Consider the following 21701-nt stretch of genomic DNA (forward strand, 5'->3'; position numbering starts at 1 on the left):
TGAAATATCAAAAAAAAAGAAAAGAAAGATGAAAAATGAAAGAATTATCAAAATATTTGCTTTGGGAATGTGCGGTAAACTCCACCGGGGCTATGGACGCCTGGCCGGTAGTGGAGCAATATTTATGGAATTCCAGAGACAACCTCGTTGGGGCTATGGACGCCTGACTGGCAGCGAGGCAATGTCACGGATGCTTTTGAAGTATAGATACCATTAGCCTGCCATAACAGATTTTAAGAGTTTTGGATGATCTCTTGGAACAAAGTTGATATCCATGCACTTGAATTTTCCTCTGGATTCAAACCCTGAAGTGTTTCTCAACACTTGAAGTGTTTTTCAACACTTCACCCACCCGTGGAGTCGCCAGATGTTGTGACCTAATCACACATCACCCCATCCCAGACAGGGACTCCTACCTTTTAGGCCCTTTTGGTCGTTTGGTCTTGGTTTTTTGTGCGTTTTGGTGGCAGTCTCATTAGTCTCTCGGTTTTGTGAATGTTTGGGAGTCATTTTGATTAAGTCTACTTTTCGTTTGAGCAAATTTGGTGAAGTCTAGGACCTGTTTTGTCAATTTTAGGGTTTTTGCCTTTAGTCCTAGATATTAGGGGTTTTGTTAGGGTTTTGAAGAAACTGAACATACAACTGGAATCAGGATCCTTCAAGGAACCTCCCGGTAAAATTTGAGCCAAAACGGAGCAACTTTCTATTTTTAGAAAGTTCCCATTTTTTAGGGATTTTACTTAGTCCCGGAATGTCGTCATTTTGCCAAAAATCAAACTTACTATTTTTAGTAAGTTTCTATTTATAGTAAGCCATTCATGTGTCCTGTCTAGAGATCTAACGTTGACATTTTAAAGGTTTCTATTTTTGGAAAGTTCGTTCTAACAGGACCATTCGGGCAGGGTGACAAAGATCAGGCATTTGAGACTACTTCTAATTCTGGAAAGTCAGAAAGCAGACAGGAAGAGTCAGAAAATGGTTAAGTGCTAGAAGCCCATTCCTGAAATGGAAAGCTCGAGAGATTTGCTCCTGTCTTGGGAAATCCCCCCAAATTCTTATTTGGTGGCCCGATCCGAAAGAGGCTCAAAATCCATCCAAGTCCGGACAAAGCATGAAATGTTGGATTCCTCCTTCACAGTAAAAATCCGCCCCAAGACAAGGATAGGCGCCAAAATGAAGCATGCAGGGAAAGATTGAAAACTGAAAGAATCCATGCCCAAGGTGAAATAGTGCCATGAAATGGAATTGGGCGCTAAAGTTGATATGCCTTGGAATTCACAAAAACTCATAAATTCCTCCTCTAAGGCGAAATTCCACCCAAACACTCAAGAGGGCGCCAAAAGGGAATGGTCATGGAAAGAAGAAGAAATGTTGAATTCCTCCTCTAAGGCGAAATTCCGCCCAAACACTCAGGAGGGCGCCAAAAGGGAATGGTCATGGAAAGAAGAAGAAATGTTGAATTCCTCCTCTAAGGCAAAATTTAGTCCAAACACTATGAAGGGCGCCAGATTGAAGGGTTCTTGGAATGCGCAGAGAAGTTAGTGAATCCTTGACCAAGTCAAAATACCGCCTGGAAGTAAGGCATGATGAAGGCGCTAAAAGTGAAGTGTCATGGAGAAAGGAGAAAGTTGTGAATTCCCTCTCCTAGGTGAAATAGCGAGCAAGATGAATGGAAGGTGCCAGAATGGAATGTGCAGGGAGAATTAAAAAATTTGTGAATTCCTTACCTTAGGTAAAATAGCACCTAAGGCATGATGAAGGTGCCAGGCCTAGGTAGTCATGGAAAATGAGAAAAAAGCATGATTTTTCCTTCCCAAGCAGAATCCACGCCCATGCACAGAGATGTGCTCCTAAATGATTAAGACATGGAAAAATGATCAAATTCCAAGACAGTGAATTCCATGCTTAAGCCTGAAAGTTGAAAATTTGTCTAAGGCATGAAAGTCTAGGGGTCAAGGAGGAATGAAAAGTAAAAATCCCCTCGGGAAATAATTTTTAATTTTCTATTTTTAGACACTGAATCTTATTAGAATGTGGATAATTTTATAGATTCGGAATCGTGGGGAATTTCTCTATCCAATGAACGTGGCTCCTAAATTTTGGAGGATCCCTAAAAAATAGGGGATGTTGAAAAGGTTGTAAAAATTCCTTCAGGAGCAGAAGACGACAAGTTAGAATGAAAATCAAGTGAATCTTAAAAAAAAATTCAATTTCCCTTCGAAATTTGAAAGAATGGGAGTTAATGAGTTGGCGAAGGGAATCTCCCAAGTATGACGCATAACTTGGTGCATTAAATGAAACTTCTAAATTCAAACTCACTCACAAGGGAAGTTTCTTTTGCATGGCGTAGTGATTGGGAAAGTATGACGCATCATAAATTCAATTGCTAAATTGATGCCTCCTAACCAAAGAAACGGGACTCGGACTTGGACTCGGCAAGGCCGAATCGGACTCGGAGTCAGACTCGGCTTTAGACTCGACTAGACTCAGGAAAGTGAAAAACTCAAGAAATTTAGAGATTTTAAAGATTTAAAACTTGTTTCATGCACCCTTTATTGAATACATCTTAAAAACACAATAACATCATCAAACTCGGCTCATTTGATTACATACACAAGTATACATCAATCACATTAGCATAAACGCAAATTGTAGCTGAAGGAAATAACAAACATAAATATATAAATATTGTCAAATGTATACAATATTACAAAACTCATGGAATAAAAAATCCATGTCATCATATGATCATCATCAAATGTTCCACACAAATACCAAAGGTAAATACAACTACAAGCCTATGGCTCAGAGGAGCGTGCACCCTCTCACCCTGGCCCCCTACGAAGGCGTTTAAGGTAGGTCCTCCATGATTCGGCAGCCATAGTCGCTCCCCGTGACACCATGCCATGCTCACCAACATCAGGAACATCTGTGTCACTATCAGTATCTCTTGTCTCTGCTCGTGCTCTCTGCTCCTCCTCTGCCATGGCTACAGCCTCAGCATCTATATCTACCTGGTCGATCCAATCAGTGTCAGACTCGGAGGTTAAATTTTCCCTACTTCTATCGACGCAGTTTCCCCCCATATTTTTCAACGGAGGTTTGGGGGCAACGCCCCCAAGGTGGGGTCAAGGGGCAGCCAAAAAGACTTTTATTATTTAGTAAAGGCATCAGGTGTTATTTTTCTATTGGCTGACATGTTGTAACCCTAATTTTTCTCATTCTCAGGCGGAGGTTGTAGTGAACAAAGACAAGATTATTCATTTTTAAAAAACTTTTAAAAATGCATTTTTTTGGGCTTTTTTTGGGCCTTGATGTCGGTCGAGTCCCAAGCACAGGACTCGCCGAGTTTGACGAGTTTATGCCAAACTCGCCAACTCGGCGAGTCTGGCAAGTTGCTCGCCAGACTCAACAAGCATGTCTCAGACTCGGACTCGCCGAGTTTGGCGAGTTTCGGGCAATTTTCTAATCTCTGCTCCTAACTTAGCAATACGATTTGAAGGATTCTATATAAGCATGGAGAGGCATTTCATTTCTCACGTGCAGGATTCAAGAAAGAAGAATTGGAGAAGTGAAGCGAGGTCATACTTAGTCTTTGTTTTCATCATTTCCAAAGTACTTTTCAGGATGGCGGAATCAAGCAAGGCAGCTACCCTCTCCAGGAAGGCATTGATCAAGGCAGAGATGAAAGGTTTCCTTCCTCGTTCCCAGATGAATTCCAGATGGGAGAAAATCAGCAATACAAATTTGGGCACATTCAATCTGGCTGCATTCAAGATCAGAATGTTCGAGACAATAGGGCATAGTTCATCACCAACAGCTGTCAAAATTGTGAAGAGTGGAATTGTTGCGGCAACTGGTTTTCCTCCTACTATTCAGTGTCCAGACTTGATTCTGGAGTGTGCAGAGCATTATAATCCGGAGCAGAAGACAATTTCAACGTGATGCTAGCTGCTAGCGACATTGACCCCGGAGTCAATTGGTGAGGCTTTCGGAATTCCTTCACACTATTCCATGACATACAGGACCAGCAGCGGAGCTAAGGCAGTATATGAAGCAGATCTTGCCAGGTGTGCTGACATTAATAAGCAGTGGTTGCTGAAGCCTAGGATGCATGCCTCCAAGATGCCAAAGACTCTCACTATCTTTGAGTTCAAGCAGGAGTATGTGGACCTGATAAAGATGCAGAGCAGAGTAATGGGGTGTTCACATTCGATGAACTTTGAAACATGGATGTTCTTCTACATAGGCGAGATCATGAATGCAAATGGGCTAGTTGACTGGGCCAGATTGATTAGTCATTACTTGCAAGAACAGCTAAAAAACTTAAAAGAAAGAAAGTCCCAGTCCTTCTTCATGAGCTCCTACTTGTTGTGACCATTTCACACATCGCCCCATTAGGATGGGGACCCCCTCTTTTTTCTTAGGTTTTGCTTTTCCCTTAGCTAGGTTTTCTCTATGCTTGCTGAGTTTTGAGTGAGTGAGTGGTCGCCTGGGCTGGGTAGATTAGGGTTTCTCTCTGAGAGCTCGTCTTAGGGTTTCTTTCAAAGTTGAGTCTAGTCTGGATTTAGGAAGTCAGATATTGTCTACCTTGAACCCTAAGGTTGTCGCAAGAAGTGTTTTACCTTTCAGAGGGATAAGGATGGATACACTGAGTGAAGAAGTGGTAGGTCTCAGGTCAGGGTAGGTCTGGAGTGATGGTTTTCTTGTCGGAGTCTTGTTTTCCTCTAGGTCAGAGTCGATTAAGCGGAGTCAGTGGTCAGGGAGAGATGGAAGTGGCGATTTCAAAAGTAGGTGAGCAAATGCACTTGATGATGATTGAAGGAGTTTTGAAAGGATATCCAAGGTTTGAAGTATCAGAATAATGGAAGTTAGCCTGGAAGAGGAAATTAGCTCCTGACCCTTCCAAAGGGTCCAGAGCGAAATCCTCACCTGACCCCCAATTTTGGCCTAAGGCATGCAGAATGAAGTTTTTTGAGTCAAGTGGATGGCAAGTAGACATGATGGTATTATGGAGAGATGAAGTTGATCAAGTCCGGATTGAGAAGGAGTGGAATTGAGTGTGAAATCTACCTTTTCTCCACTTTGCTCAAGGATTTGACCAAAATTGTAGACTTTTGAGGCATAATTGACAAGGCTTGATGCAACTTTGCCTTAGAAAGGAGGTTTAGGCCTTGGAATGATGAAGGCTAGCCTGGAAAGAGAATTTCGCTCCTGACCCTTCCAAAGGGTCCAAAGCGAAATCCTCCATTTAGACTTCTCTTGGCCTTAAAAACCTAGTTTGACCTTGCCTAGACATAGTTGGAAGATGGATTGTCTGGATTGCGAAAGAAGGAAGTTGAATTGATCAAGTTTGGAAGAGAATGAGATGAAAGGAAGTGAAAATCTAGCATAGAAGGTGATTTTCGCTCTGGACCCATCCTTGAAGCATCAATTTTTTCCTTGTCTAGGCCAAATTTTTTAGTTTCTAAGGCATGTTTGGAGGTGTTTTTCAATGTTCTAGCCTTAGGAAGTGAGTAAAGGTGGAAAAAATGAAGGATTCTAGCCTAAAGGGTGAATTTCGCTCCTGACCCTTCCAAAGGGTCCAGAGCGAAATTCTTGAAAACACTCATTTTTCCTTTAGCCAAAGTCAGGACCAAGGTAGAAATGAAAGGAGAGTAGTCTATGTTTGCCTCCCAAAGAAGATTAGAGTTTGAAAAATCAAGAATCAAGGTCAAGATATGATTTTCGCTCCTGACCCTTCCAAAGGGTCCAGAGCAAAAATCCTTATAACTCTTATTTTCTTCCTTGTTTTGGCTAGGCGTTGGCATGATGGAGGATAAATTGGTATGTTCTTGCCTTGAGAGGGAGTTGGATGCTTTGGAAGATCAAGATTTTAGCCTAAAAGGTGAATTTCGCTCCTAACCCTTCCAAAGGGTCCAGAGCGAAATTCATTATAAACCTCATTTGCTACCTTGTGTGGGCTTGAAACCTTGTTCCTTAGGTGGAAAATAATCTATGTTTGCCTCCAAGAGAAGATTGAAGTTGGAAAAGTGAGCAATCAAACCCAAATCATGATTTTCGCTCCTGACCCTTCCAAAGGGTCCAGAGCGAAAATCTACCTAGGACTCATTTCCTCCCTTGTTTGACCAAATTTTGATGTCCAAGGCATGTTGAAAGGGAGAATGGACATGTTGTTGCCTTTAGGAATGTTTGAAAGCGTTGAAGAGTGAGGGTTTTAGCCAAGAAAGGAAATGTCACTCCTGACCCTTCCAAAGGGTCCAGAGCGAAATTCCTTGCAAACCTATTCTTTTAACCTTGCTTGAGCTTAAGACTTTGTTCCTTAGGTGAGAAATGATGAAATTTATCTTGTAAAGAAGAATGAGATTGAAAAGATGAAAAATCAAGCCTAGAAAGGGAAATTCGCTCCTGACCCTTCCAAAGGGTCCAGGGTGAAATTGTGCAAAACCTATCTTTTCCCTTAATTTTATGCCAAGTCTAAGGTGAGTTCAAGAAAGAGAAGTCCTTAGGAATGATTTCAAATTGCTAATGATTATCAAATTTGAAGGAATTGAGCCAAATAGTGAATTTCGCTCCTGACCCTTCCAAAGGGTCCAAAGCGAAATTCCTAAAATCCCTTATTTTCCTAGCAAAATCAAGTCAAACTTGGGTTTTTATAACTTGGATGAGTGAGGAGAAGTGTTTTCTTGCCTTTTGAGGTTGATTCAAGATGAAATGATGGAGGAAGAAGCCTAAAGCAAGGTTTTCGCTCCTGGCCCTTCCAAAGGGTCCAGAGCAAAAACCCTAAAAACCATCTTTTCCTCCAAAATGTGAGTGAAGTCAAGCCTAGACCTAGGTGAAATAAACTCTTTTGATTGCCTATGAAGGATTTTTTATCATCAAAAGTGTGGATTTTGAGCTAAAACTTGAAAATCGCTCCTGACCCTTCCAAAGGGTCCAGAGCGAAATTCTGGATAGGTCTTGTCCCTGGCTAGGTTTTTGAGCGAATTTTCCTTTTTACGCCTTGTGAAGATCAAACAGATGTTGCCAAGTTGAGAAGTAGGTTCAATATGAGGGAGTCTAGATGAGATGAAGTGAAGAAAGTGAAATTGAGTGTGAACAGGCAAGCAAAAAGTGAATTTCGCTCCTGACCCTTCCAAAGGGTCCAAAGCGAAATTCTTCAAAATCACTATTTCCCCTTTGTGTGAAGACAAGATTTTGATTCCTAAGGCATGAAAAGATTGGAGGGAGGTTATTTAAGCCTTGCAAGATAAATTGAAAATGGAGGAGATGGAAAATTAAGCCTAAAAGGTGAGTTTCACTCCTAACCCTTCCAAAGGGTCCAGAGCGAAATTCACAAAAAGTCATGTTTTCCTCCAAGATAACGTTGAGCCAAGCCAGTGATCAAGGTGAATGGACCTTAGAGATTGCCTTACAGAAGGTTGTCAATCAAGCAAAGGTGAGTTTTGACCTAAAGAAGGAATTTCGCTCCTGACCCTTCCAAAGGGTCCAGAGCGAAATTCTCATTATCACCTAATTTGCCCTTGGTAGAAGCTAAAAGGATGGATCCCTAGACTTTGTTGGACTAAAACAAGCATATGCTCACCTTCCAGAGGATTTTGGAGTGAAAAAATGGGGTAATTGAGGCCTAATCAAGAAAATCGCTCCTGACCCTTCCAAAGGGTCCAGGGCGAAATCCTTGAGGAAGCCTATTCTTCACCTTGTTTGGGCTAAGACAAAGACAAGTTGCAAAATTATGATGATAAGAGCATGAAGTGATGACAAATCAAGGTTGTGAAGATGTTGATTAATGGAGTAAATATAACTAAGTGAGAATAATCAAACAAGCCTCCTTGGGATGACCTAAACCATGGACATTCTAGTGTCTAAGAGAAGCATCTTCTAGATTTACCTTGTCTTTTCAAATAATTCACATACGAATTTCTTCAAGGGCATCTTTCCTATTTCAAACCACTCACTAAGTCTTATCCTTGATTAATAATGCAAATATGCCTTGATTAAACAATTGCTAAAATTGACAAAACTGACCTTTAAGCTTTGAAATTAATTTAAAAAATCATAATTTTCCACACTTTGGCGCATAACACATTTTTTATGTGTTTATTATCAAGTCGGCCATGCTTTAAAGGGCTTTTTATTTTATTTATTTATATATTAACCAAGTCGGCCTAATGGCAAAATGAGGTGAGCACCCTATAAAGGAGAGGTGTTTTTTTTTAAATCATTTGTCATTCATTCATTTTCTCTCATGCGAATTTGAGGAGCAGATTTAGGGGTGCGAAATTGAGCAGATTGAAGGCAAATTTCCAGATTTTGAAGAATACTTGAAGGCTGGTTGAAGGCGAACTCCTTGCTGGAAGCTGATTGAAGGTTGAAGCCATCATCAAAAAGGACCTGAAGTTCAAATCAAACACCTTTGTCCAGCAGATCTCCATTTTCCTTTATTCATTTTTCAAGGTTGATAGCTAAAAATCAAAAGGAAGGTATGTACAATCAGATTTTGAAAGCATGTTGAAGATTTGATTTAATTTACTATATCAATCCTTTGTAAGGTTAAATCTTTTACAATCTGATTTCAATTCACAATTAATATTAATTTGAAAATTCATAATTCTAAGGATTTATCACATTATTTTCAAAATAATATTTATTTATTTCCTTGAAAAGACTTAAATCTCCTACCTGAAGATATTATGCTCAAACCTAACTTAAGCCTTTTGTGTAGGTATCAAATGACGACCCCCAAGGCCAGTGGATCCACTACCCAGCAGGCTCTCATCGAGGAGGATCAGAAGAACGATGAATTGGAGACCAGGATCATGTCCAAGTGGAGCAATATCAGAGACACCAATCTAGGAAACTTCAATGTGAAGAAGTTTCAGGAAGCACCTTACATCGGCAAGCCGTCACCTGTTGCGAAGAGGATAATTGAGAGTGGCATCATCAAGGCCGTAGGTTTCCCTCCTGCAGTCAAGTGTCACGAGTTGATGATCGAATGTGCCCGGCACTATGATTCACATTCAAGGACGATCGTAGCTGAGGATGGAACTGTCTTAGCCTACCTTTCAGAGGAAGCTATAAGTGAAGCTTTTCATCTCCCGGAGCAGAGAGACATGATCTACAAAAGTCTGGAAGGAGCTAGGTATATCTACGAGGATGATCCCGATTCCTGTCTGAACTTCATCAACAAGAATTGGTTACTCAAGAGCAGACCTCGTCTGAACCCCAATACGCCGCACAGAATTGATTTCCAAGAAGAATTCAAGGACTTGATAACCATGCTCAATCAAGTTACCGGTGCCTCTCAAGCCTTCTTCTTCGACAAATGGATGTTCTTCTTCATACAAGTGATTGTGCAAGGAAAAGGAAAGCTCAACTGGGCTAGAATCATTAGTAATAGCCTGGACGTGCAGTTGAGGAGGCTAGCCCCTACCAAGTCATTTCACATGAGTTCATATGTCATATATTCCTTAGTCGGAAGTTTTGAGTACGCAGGGCTACCACACAGAGGAGTTGTTGGAAGAGGACCCGGAGAAATAAGAGTTTGTGATTCTTATGTTCAAGTTTCAACTACATCATCCGCCAAGGAATGATTACAAGCTAATCAATGACACCTTCACGATGTATATCACCAGGACATTGCAAGGAGGGATTCATCACTGATTGTCTCCGGAGGCACAAGAACTCGTGAAGAAGCATGGTGCATGGTTCATTCAGTTTCCAAAATTCACCTATATCAGGGTCCATGGATGCCCTTCACCTCCCTATATGTTGCCAAGGTATCCTACAGATAGGATAATATTACTTGAGGTGACTAGACAATTGGCAGCTTATGCTAGAGCATCAAGACATAAGCATGGAAATGGAATCCCTATACCTATTCTAGTAGGGAGTTCAATTGAAGTATGCCCTAACTCTCAAGCCGCAGAGGATGCAGAAAAGGAATTATCTCTATATTCGTTCACATCCTTTGCCTCAAGGGAGAATTTTGACCCTCATGGTCACATGGAAGAGACAGTCAGGAAGAAGTACAAGCATGAATTTCAAGTAGAGGACTTCTGGATGAATGTCCAAGATGATGTAGAGGTCAAAAGAAAGATGCATTCCAGATTACCCTTGGATCTCATCAGGAAATGTAGAATTTACAGAGTAGCCGATCAAGCCCAGGACAATGGAAGATATCTCCAATCTTCCTATGAGAAGGAAGATAAAGAAGTGAAGGTAGATTGGAATGAGCCCAAAGTTGTAGACTTAAGAGCATTGATGGATCCCGTTTTAACTTGCACTCGCAAATGGGTGGACATACAGCATCAAAAGTTGAAAGAGCAGAATGTAGCTATGACATTCACCCTGGAAACAAGAACAGAGGAAGGAGAAGCAAGTGTGAGTGAGAATGCTTATCATTCCAAGGGGTCAAAGAGAAAGGAAAGACCTGAGAAGAGAGAACCTTCAAAGAAGAAGCAAAAAGTGAAACCTGACCGTCCACCGAGTACATCTTCTAGGCATGAGAAGGAAGCAAGTCAAGGAGAAGATCAAAGGCAGATAGTGTATGAAATTGATGAGTCTATGGAATCCATGGTGCAGAATGATAAACAAGGTAAAGGACAGACACCTCGGCATTCATCGAGTCAATCTCTCCAGGTTGGTGCTAATGAACAACAAGAAGAAAAGAATGATGATGAAGCAACATCTCCTTTCAGGGAAGATAGACCTCTGCCTAAAGAAATACAAGTGAGGGAAAGGAAGTCTTCCATTCCAGATTGGCTTAAAGAAAGGCTGACAAGGGTAGTTGTGGTCGAAGAGGAAGAACAAGTGTTCGACTTGGAAAGTCTCATAGGAAGTTCTCATGAAGAAAACGAAAAGAGGAAGGCCACAAAGATGTCAAAAGTAATTAGAGATGAAGCAGGATCCAGAAAGGTACAGATAGCTACACCAGTAGTGGACAAGTATGAGGATGAGATTCTAGCAGAAGAATATGATCTAGAGACAGTTGATCTTGGTCCACTTACCTCCGAGCAAGCTATGTAAGAAGCAACTGATTCAGTGAGAGCACTTAATGACAAACTCAAAGAAGAAATGGAAAAGAATAAGAAGCTAGAAAGAGAGGTCAGTGCTTGGAGGAATTATTTTAGCCATCTTAATCAACCTTTGAGACAATAGGATCCAGCAATATCTCCTTTGCATGCCCTTCCTCTTGAATCAATAAATGAGGCAGAAAGGGTAAAGAGCTTGGTCCAACTCATGAGTTCTTGGATTGATGAATCTTACAAGGTAGCCATTGAATTTGCAACAAGAATGATGAAGACAGTCCATCGAGCTATCCAGGTCCTTGAGATCATCCATAATCTAATGATAACTGTGGATGCATTCACTCACACTAGAGACGTTATCATCCCAGTCTTGCAAGTGATAAGAAGGACACCGAGACAAATTCGAGCACAAGAGAAGATAACGGATGGAGAAGCCCATAGCCTTCTGCAGTGGTCAACTTTGCTCCAGATGAAGGAAGTTCTTTTCGAAGATATCAATACCAGATGCAGCTGAGTCGAAGACACCATCCATCCTATTCAAGACAAGGTGTTTGATGTATTGTGTACAATCCTTGACAGAAGGATAGAGATCGAGACAGATGTGGATGTCCAAGAGTTGGAAGGCAAGATCAAGAGCATTTTCTGCAAGGAAGAGAGCATTGTCACAGAAAGGCAGCGAGATCAGATGAATGCTACTATGTTCCTGATTGAGAAGACAAAAGAACTTGAACCTGGATGGGAGGCGACCCTTCTCACAGCTTTTGATCAAGTCCTTCACTTGGAAGAACGAATGAAGAATCTTCCTGAGATTCCCATTGCTGAGATTGAGAAGACTACGTCCAAATTCATTGAATATGCTAGAAAGGAGCATAGGAAAGGGAACAAAGTTCTAGATGAAAAGTAGTTGTAAAATGACGTGGCAACTTAATTTCTATTGGTCTGTCTCCTCGTTATTTGTGCCAATTCCTATTGGCTATGGATTGATAATGTTTATCTAAATGGGGACTTTTTTGTAACAAACCCTAATTAGGGTTTAGGTGTCAAAATCTCAGCCATTGATCTTCTTTTGATCCAGGTCGTTCATTGTATTTGAGAGTGCTATATAAGCCCTCACTCATTTCATTTCAAGAGTTAGAGAGAGTTAGAGAAAAGAGATTTAGAATTTATAAGTTTAATATTGTCAGCAGCAGAAAAATAAGTAGTGAAGAGAGAAAGTTGAACAATTGTTGTTTATTTGGATATGAGGTCAATGAAATATTGAAGTTATGGTGTTTTATTGCAATCCTTGTGGCTATTTTCATGGTTGTTTATCTTCTTGAATCACTCTTAGTAGAGATAGCATTTAAGTTTTAAGTTTGAAGGACGAATGTTGTGCTTGATCTTTGATAAGACTCATATTCCAAACCACTAGCTCCTTACTGATTGTAAGAACGCCCTGTGTGGTCAACTGGAAACATTGAGATTGTTTAAGAAGTTCAATCATTGTTGGAGGCATTGATATGTATCTTACTGATAGTATCTATCCCCATAGTGATTTGAAAATCATTGAATCCCCTTAGAAGATCGCACCAATTCCAGTAGAGTTGTAATCTTTTGGCAATACTAAAATTGGTAGAGTTCTATCAAGACCAATCATCACTGAGTCATTCTTAGGATTAGTTTAGTCTCGCCTCCTTAAAACCTTTATCTTTTGATCTTTTTGAAACATCAGTTAGTTCTAAGAGAATCCTGTTTCCTCATTAGAAAAGTAATCACACGAACAAGCTTTCCTTGAAAGTATGTAAGGCCCCTTGTAAAACAGCAAACACAACGACCACTGGTGCTTATCCACGAGTAGAGATCCTACATAACAGAACCTTGAAGTTCTTCCGATTGATCCTTCTGCGATATCTTCAGCATTCGGGAGCTTTACTCAAGAGAGAATAAGATACCTCTGGGTATTTTATTCTGTGTTTGGTCATGTACAAAATACACATCAACACTACCTAATCTATATGCTTGCACGAAGGGGAGGATTTGATGGTCTGCTAGCAAGTGGAATCATGGGTTGCAGACCAACACAGCTAAAAGTGCATGAGTGTTATCCCTAGTTGCATCTTCACAATGTTAGTTCTTACAGGTTGGCGAATGACACCTTCACCATGTACTTGACACGGCTTATGCAGAAGAAGTTGCACGTAAGGGTGTTGCCGCAAGCAAGTGGCTTGGTCCAGAAGTATGGAGCCACATTCTTACAATTTCCTAAATTCACCTACATCAGAACGCAAGGATTTTCATTCCAGTCATACAAGTTGTCGAGGTATCCATCAGACAAGCTCATATTGCTGGAGCTCATGAGGCAACTAACAGCTTATGATCAATTACTGAAGAAGAAGAAGCAATCAATTGAATTCCCAATTGTCCTAGGTGACTTCATGGAAATATGCCTTGGTTTGGAGGTCGCTGAGAGTGCAGCAGGGGAGTTGGCATTCTATCGCCTACCATTTTATACATCCAGGGCCCAGTATGATCCTTACCGCCAAATCAGGAAGGTTGCTGGAATGAAATTCATACACAAATTTCACTTAGAAGATTATTGGGCAGGTGTCGAGGATGACCTTGACGTCCGGAAGAAAATGCATTCCAGATTGCCCCTTGACACCATCAGGATAAGTGAAATTTCCCAGGTGCCAAATCAAGTGAAGGAGGATTCAGATTTGGTGCAACCTGAATTTGAGAAAGTAAAAGATCAGCCCATTCAGTTGCTAGATTGGTCAGAGCCCGAAATTGATGATTTGAATGTCCTGGCCACACCAGTGCTGAAATTCACTAGGCACTAGGTTGACCGACAGATAAGGAAGCTGGCGGAAGGAAATGTTCATTTGACATATCAGCTAATGGGAAGTCTAGATTCCCACAGTGAAGCAACCGAAGGCTCTTCACAGGCCCAGGCAAGAGGGGAAGTCCGAATTGATTAAGGGAAAAATGCCTCAAAGAGACCAAGGACGGCAAGGAAGAAGGATATTCAGCAGGAAGTTCCACGGGAGGTTCAATAAGAAGTCCAATAGGAAGAACCTCCACAAAAGAGAGCAAGGATAGAGAGGGAGCATTCACCAGCGAGTTCCTCAAGTGTACAGGAAGTAGAGATGTTTGCACACCCAGCAGGTCGACCTCCAGAAAACACTCCAGCACCATAACCCTTTGCACGGACACAATCAACCAAGAAGTCAAAGACTAGAAAATCCCCCACACCAGGAAGAGACTCGTCAGGATAGCTTTGTGGAAGTCACCCTTGGCGAAATGGAAGAAGAATCACAAGAGCAGGAACACATGGAAGTTCATAGTCACTCCATCCCCGCTCCAGATTGGTTGATAGGAAGGCTGAGAAAGGAACTAGAAAAATAAATTGATCCAGCCCGGGAATTAGAAGAATTGTTAAAAAAGATGGATCAACCTGCAGAAAGGAAGGCTCCCCGGAAATTTTCTAAGGTTGTAAGGGATGAGTCTGGATCCCGGACCCTGCACATTGTTGAACCTGCAGTGGATAAAGACAGGAACGAAATCAGGCAGGAAGATTATGTTATCAGGCAAATTGATCTTGGTCATGCTTCCACAGGTCAAGTAATGGGAGACTTTGAAGAATCTTCCTTAGCCGTGAAGGAAAAGATGTTGAAATCAAAGGCGAAGTGTAAGAGGCTAAGGGAAGAAAATAGAGCCCTATACAAGTACATCCGAAGTTTTAAAAGGCCACTCAGGGAGGCAGGTCCTTCATTCATTCCTCCTTCTTCCCTTCCTAAGGAAGTTGTTGATGATGCGGAAGTAATTAGAGCAATGGCACAAAATTCCAGGGAATGGATAGAAGATGTTTACACTGAAGCAGGACAATTCATCGAGGACCTGGCTTGGCTTCATTCAAAGTTCGTGGCCCTCCTGAGCAGATTGGAGACAGCGGAAGGATTGTGGGAAGATGTGCACATATACTAGGACTTAACCATTCTGTGGCTCAGGGCTCTGACAAAGATTCCAAGGCAAATTCTAATTGATGGGAAAGTAATTCAAGAGAACAAAGCTTATGATGATTCTACGCCGTTTGCTCAGGAAAGAACACCTTCGATAAATTCAGCGTGGAATCCTTAACTCTGAAAGACTCAATCAGAGGGGTGCAAGAGGAGATCATCAGTGCAATTGAGGCACTGTTCGTAAGGAAACTCAATGACAATAGAATAACAATGAACTCCCTGAAATCTCAGTTGCACGAGTTCTTTTTCGTAGGCTCATTCCCTAAGGAACATTTTGCAAATGTTTCTTCATTTTCCAGTATAATGAAGAAGACACGGGAAATCATGATGGAATGGGAAGGCTTCTTTGCCAGGAGCGAGGAAGAAATTGCCTTGATGGAATTCACTATTGAAAACGTGCCAAGTGTCTCCATCGGAGAGCTAGAAGCAGTCGTCAACAAATTCATTGCATACGCCATAAATGAACAGGATAATGGTCGTCCATTCTTGGACGAGAATCTTTTAGTCGAATAGTGGTGGCGTATTTACTGATGGGGTATTTTTGACTAAGTGGTGGTCCGGTCAATGCATGTTGAATGCATGAGGAATCTTCTTGCATGCAGTCGTCTTATTTATGATTCTATGAGAGATTCTCCGTGCATGTCGTCGTCGCATGAAGAATGATGGGCATTTATTTCTTGCATGGGGGTGTTTTGGGCATGTTCGATGTAGTGGGGTGCATTTAATGCACTAGTGTGCGCCATTTTGGGCTTAGGGAATAATTGTATATGGGATTTATGGGGTATTTATTGCTGATTCCCACCTTGTTGCATCTTGAGTGGGGAATCTTCTAAGGTGAAACCCTAATTAGGGTTTGCATGGCCTGAGGCCTATATAAAGGGGTCATCACCCTCATTTGTAAGGAGAGATTATTATCTAAGATTGTTGCATTAGGATTGTTGAAGTAGCCAACTTAATACATTGTTTAATTTTGATGGTGTATTCTTGTCCTATTTTAGCAATCTACATGGTTTTGCTCTCTTCAATTAGATTAGATTTGCTTACATGTTGTTAGGAGAACCGGATTTGATAGGATTACTTGTTGCAGAATTCGAGCTCATACTTTTGGTGTGCAGCTGATTGTTGCATGTTGTGCAAAGTTAGCCTAAGCCCTTTTATTATGTGTGTACGCTTAACTTCTATCATCAGTGAAGATTGTTCGATTCAATGGTCCACATTGGTGATCTGAAAAAACCTCTACACACCCTTTGAAGATTGCACCGTCTTCGTGTAGTTGTGCTCTACTGCCGAAGCGAAGCGTGGCTTGATTTTGCATAAGTGATCTCGTCTCTTGTTCTTAGGATTAGATTAGCTTTAGCATAGTTCTCTCTACCCTACTCTCATATACTTTCTGCATATTTCGAAAATCAAAAAAATCCAAAATTAGGGCTTTCATTGCAAATCATTCATATAGAAATCCTTGAACTTGCACGAGTTTATTGTCTTCTTCAATTGAACATACGTAAGGCCCTTGGGTTAGCAGCAAACCCATCAATCAACTGAGTCATGTCCACGCACTGGAGGAACCTTGGAATTAGCCGTTTGAACTTTTGTGCAATCTTAGCATACGGACTAATTTTGATCAAGAGAGGGTAAGGTGACCGTTGGTAACTTTATTCTGTGTTCGATGCTGTCATAAAAAACATGTCAACGCGACTAGCACTTAATTCTTCTGCAATAAGAAATAATCATACTCCAATTGAACACGAATAGAAGATACTAGAATGCTGAATAATATACTCAAATGCTGAAGAAGGTCGCTGAAGAAAGTAAACTGGAGCGCTAAAGATTATACTAACAAGAACTCCTCATATGCAATAACACGGATGCATATAATAGAAGAATTCTGTCTCCTGAACTTTACGCACGAACTCCACACAATTCGCAACTTGCTGAAGGAAATAAGACAAGCCTCGAAGATATGAAAGGGGAAGGAAAACGAAATGTCCATACTTCCCGCATGATACAGCTTGTTGGCAATTACTAAAGATGCCGCTACAAAAAGAACAGTTATCAAAAGAATACAAGGGTGATGAATCACCATAACTGTCACCGGATTAAATACGAAGAGGAAGAAAAGAACTGCTGCCAGCAAAGATGCAGGTCGGTGATGGTGACAAGGAATTCGATACACAAACAGCTATAAGAAGCATAGAAGAAATCGGCAGAACACAACTAAGTCAAACAAATAACACAAACATCGCAGGTAAAAATGAAATCTCCTGCGGCTACAAACATTAACAGTCAAACCCTGTGACAGCCTTTATGAAACTTTTGCCACCAGAGTTATTACCAACCTGCAAAGCCTATTCCTCGGTTGGCTTCCCCAAGGCATGACTGCCTTTGGGCATTAATGAGATGTGACCACACACCTCAACTTTCTACAGAAGGATTCTCAATTCAAAAAAAAAAAATATTAAATCAAGCATGAGCGGAAAACAACACTAGCAAGAAGAAAGAAAAAAGAAACCAATAACCCAACCCAAAATCAACCATTGAACTAAGATTGGTATTCAAGGTCGACAAAGGGTACGAAGAAGCCTCAAGAGGCCAGAGCAAGATCATAACAGGTCAACAATGGAGGGTGACTGTTCGTCTCCCAACCAAACCTCAGAGCTTATTCTAGCCTCCCACTCGGATCAAGTTATCATGTAATTCTTATTTTCTGCTAAATATGAATATCCATGTAATGCTTAATTTTCTGCTAAATATGATCATGAAACGATTATGCAATAGTTCTCCTGGAACTTGGAAGTTCGTGAAGACTTTGTGTGCACCTAATTACTTTCTGGGAATAGAAATAATTTGTATGAATAATGTATTTAGGCCCCCACCTTAATCAAAAGCTTAAATTGCAGGAGCTTCAGGTTGGCAAAGGTGGCTAGGTTGGCTTCTAATGCCTTTGATAAAGTCTCATATGAATAAATTGTATGGCATCAAAAGGCCAGGAGCAAAGGAGTGTTCTCTTGAAAAAATACGTCAGATATTTCAAGAGGTGTGGATAAACATAGTCTTCCATTAGCAATTCATACATGAAAGTTAAGTGGAAATGTCTAGTGCATATAAATGAATTGAATTTCGTTCTAACAGAAAGTTTTGAACTTCAGGCAAATTTAACCTGGTGCAGGTAGCTAATGTTCTTGCAGATGGTCGACCTTTCATCTGTGGTGACCAGTTTACTGCAGCTGACTTGACATTTGCTGCACTCTGTGGTCCTCTGCTATGGCCGAAAGGGTGAGATGCCAGTATGCTTGGAGTTCAATATTTCAAGGGACAATAAATATAGCTATTTATTGTAGATACGTTAGTGCATTCTAAAGTGGCCCCAATTTGAATTTTCTCTTATAATTTACAATTCCATAGTTGATAACCTGCCACTCTTATAAACTTTATGAATGTGGAGAGTTCTTAATGCTCAGTTTTACGTAAATTTTCTTCTATACATCTTTATCCAAACTGAAGAAAGAAAATAGTTGTAGTTTTATTTTTGTATATCACTAAAATATGTAGTTATCCATGATAGATATGGCATCTACCAAGTGCCGATAGAACAATGTCCAACAGAAATGGCTGAAGTTACGCTTTCATTAAGAGAGACATTAGCAGGGAAGGTGGGATTCTACTGAACTTGCATGTTATGGATAATTTTAGCAGCCTTACATTGTCTTCAATTTTAATACATCCATATTGTATTTACTCGTGCTTGCTTCTGTTTATTTTTTCATTCAACTGTGCTAAATACTTGAAATCTGACAAGTTCAATTTAATTGGTGCAGCATGTTTTGAAGATGTATGAAACTCAAAGATACAAGAAAGTCACTTCAAAGGAACTCGTAAGATGATTTTGTGCATACTTGTCGTGACTTCATATCTTCTAGAAGTTTTCATCTTCTTTATGATGTACCTTTGGTGCAAGTACAAGGCTATTAACCAAGTTACTGAGAAGAAAAGGAGTTGAGTCATTTTACCTTGTAATTTACACTTGAACTGACATGAAATTTCACCGGTAGCCATGGTCATCCACTCCGAAGAAAAACAAAGTAGCAACTTTGCTTTTATTTCATCAGTTAATAAGGTGGGCTTATTAAAATGTTTATTTGCTTTATTTAAGAGTATAAACCTTGTGATTGGTTCTGATAATAGTCTGATGTCGGCATGGGCCATAAGACCATGCAATCTTTTTTCCTTTTTCTTTGGAAAATCTATGTACTGAAAGAACAAGTTACAAATGAAAAGAAGTAAGAGAGCATGTGATTTTTACAAAAATGAAATAATTACAAAAATTAAAATAACTGTGGACATTCAAAAGTGAATTTTAGAGTGGTCCAAGTACATTTGCGCCATTTCTTTTATTTTGTATGTCAATGCTACAGTCATAAACACGTAAATGTGAAAATCAACAGTAGTAAGACAAGTCGTTATATATATGTACTTGAGATTTATGAAACTGTTACCTGGAATGCTTATACTCTGCCCTAGCTTTGGAAGAAATCCAAATTCTTCTTAGGCATTAACCTGTGAGTTTCTTTTACTATTGATCTTTAACAATTGTGTAGAATTCATGCTATCCATGGGCTTGCTCGTATCAATCGGTAATTCATCAAAGATCTGTTTATTACTTTGACTTTTTCATTCGCAGAAAGAAACGGCAACACACATCCATTTGGAGCATGTTCCTTTATATTCTGCTATCGTACAAAAGCTTTAGCTAGTAAAAATAGTTTGGCCCATCATTTGAAGTATAAAAATCAATAACCTAAAACAATGTTGATGGTTTCATTCAAAAACAATAAGAGTGATCAATCATTTATTATTTGTTGTAACAATATCTTATTTATTAATTATTTGTAATTAAGAAACTCACAAATGATAAAGAGATGATAACTTTGGTCTTATAAAGCTTATTATCATCTTATTATTCATTTGTTGAATTGCTACCCAAATACAAGAATTTGAAAAGCTATCAACACTTTTTTTTAAAAGGAGTAAAATTGAGATCAAATGGAATCATCAAATTTAAACATAACAGAGAGTGCATTTAGTCACAAAACAAGGACAACGATGGGCCCAACATTAGTAATTGATCCATAAAGAGTTCAACTTTGATCATCAAATATATATTTATGCTCTTCTCAACTCATTAAAACTCTCCTCAATGCATATTGCACCATATTCAACATATGCAATAACAATAACATGCTCAAAATGTAGGAAACAATTGGAAGTAAATATAAATAGAGAATGCATACCATTAAAATTAGACAAACACAACTATACAATTGGAAAACCCTCTAAGAGAATAAAACTCTAGGAAGAATGCAATTTCTTGCCTCATGCCATTATATCAAGGTAGGTACAAGTGTTACATCACCTTAGGGGTACATTGGAATAACCAAGACACACCTATGTTTCTCCTTGACATTTGCTTTACCTCCTAATCCTAATAAAAACTTTGCTTGATCTTATTAGACTTGTGTAAATATTGTTGTCATTGATGTCAAACCAGTTATCCAGTTTGGACAGGATAGTATACGCAATTTAGTGTTATTTGAATTGGTTTGGATGTTGTATGTAGTCAGTATGTGCAGTTCTTGTTATGGGTAGATGTTATGATGTAGTAAGACGGAAGTGATAATGAAGTAATCTCTGGAAGATCTTTTGAGTTCTCATTGTTCCTGGTATCAGTTATATGTTCCAAAATTAGTTGTTTTTTGCGTCATGTTAGTGGTATCTCTTCGAGTTTTCGTGTTGCAGTATTCTTGGTATGCATGGAGTCTATATCCTTTGAGTTTGGAGATGTTGTGCTTAATTTTTGTGATAATGAGTCAGTATCTTTGGGTTTGGATGTGTTGGCATTGCACACTCTAATGGTAGTTAAAGGTGATTGAAGGTGTTGTCATTGATGGCAACCTTGCAATCTTATGGCACCGGCACCGGCAAACTCTACACCGACAGATAGTTCACCGGCAGCGACAATGATGTTTACCAGCACCCTAGCCGACAGGATTTTGATTATTATATTTTGTATTTAATTGTAATATCTTTTTGTACGCCGACATGGCATATTGTAATAAGACTCATATATAAGTATGAGATCTTGTAGATCATTTTGAGCAATACATGATAGAGGATAGATATGATGGATATATAGAGCGAATATTAAGGTAGATTTTGTAGAAGGGTTTATGGTTATTGTATGAGCTTAAACCGGTACTGAACCTGGCATAACAGATGTTGTTTTGTAGCAGTACATTATATTGGATTCTCATAATCCATTTTGTAAGTTAGTGAGACTTCCTTTTGTAATTAAGCAGTGAACTCTAGGCAGTTGGCCTTCTTGCATGTGCATGCCCCTCTTGTAAGTAATATCCATTCATTGGCCAGTGGGTGAATATTGTGGGTCACAAATCCCACTGAGGTTTTTCCCACACCGGGTTTCCTCGTTAAACATCTTGTGTTATGGTGTGCTTTCTATGTTGTCTTTATTGTTCATATTTACTGCATTAATTCTTGTTTACCGGTACACTATTTTGGAATGCAAAATGTCAAATATTTTGTTAACCGGTAAGATACTAATTCACCCCACCCACCGCCCCCCCCCCCCCCTCTCAGTATCTTTGGGACTATCATCAAT

The 21701-nt window shown here is 39.9% G+C and overlaps 1 protein-coding gene across 1 annotated transcript in view; it reads left to right on the forward strand.

Annotated features, from left to right (window-relative positions):
- Positions 1-18980, forward strand: part of LOC131077993 (uncharacterized) — a 73277-nt gene extending 54297 nt beyond the window's left edge. The window contains exons 7-10 of the mRNA XM_058015606.2: positions 17926-18062; positions 18195-18301; positions 18591-18678; positions 18844-18980. Coding sequence (XP_057871589.2) covers positions 17926-18062; positions 18195-18301; positions 18591-18678; positions 18844-18909 — 398 coding nt within the window. The 3' untranslated portion in view covers positions 18910-18980. The remainder of the gene's footprint in view (positions 1-17925; positions 18063-18194; positions 18302-18590; positions 18679-18843) is intronic.
- Positions 18981-21701: the final 2721 nt, after the last annotated feature.

Source organism: Cryptomeria japonica, chromosome 5, assembly GCF_030272615.1.
Source record: "Cryptomeria japonica chromosome 5, Sugi_1.0, whole genome shotgun sequence".
Classification (NCBI taxonomy): Eukaryota; Viridiplantae; Streptophyta; class Pinopsida; order Cupressales; family Cupressaceae; genus Cryptomeria; species Cryptomeria japonica.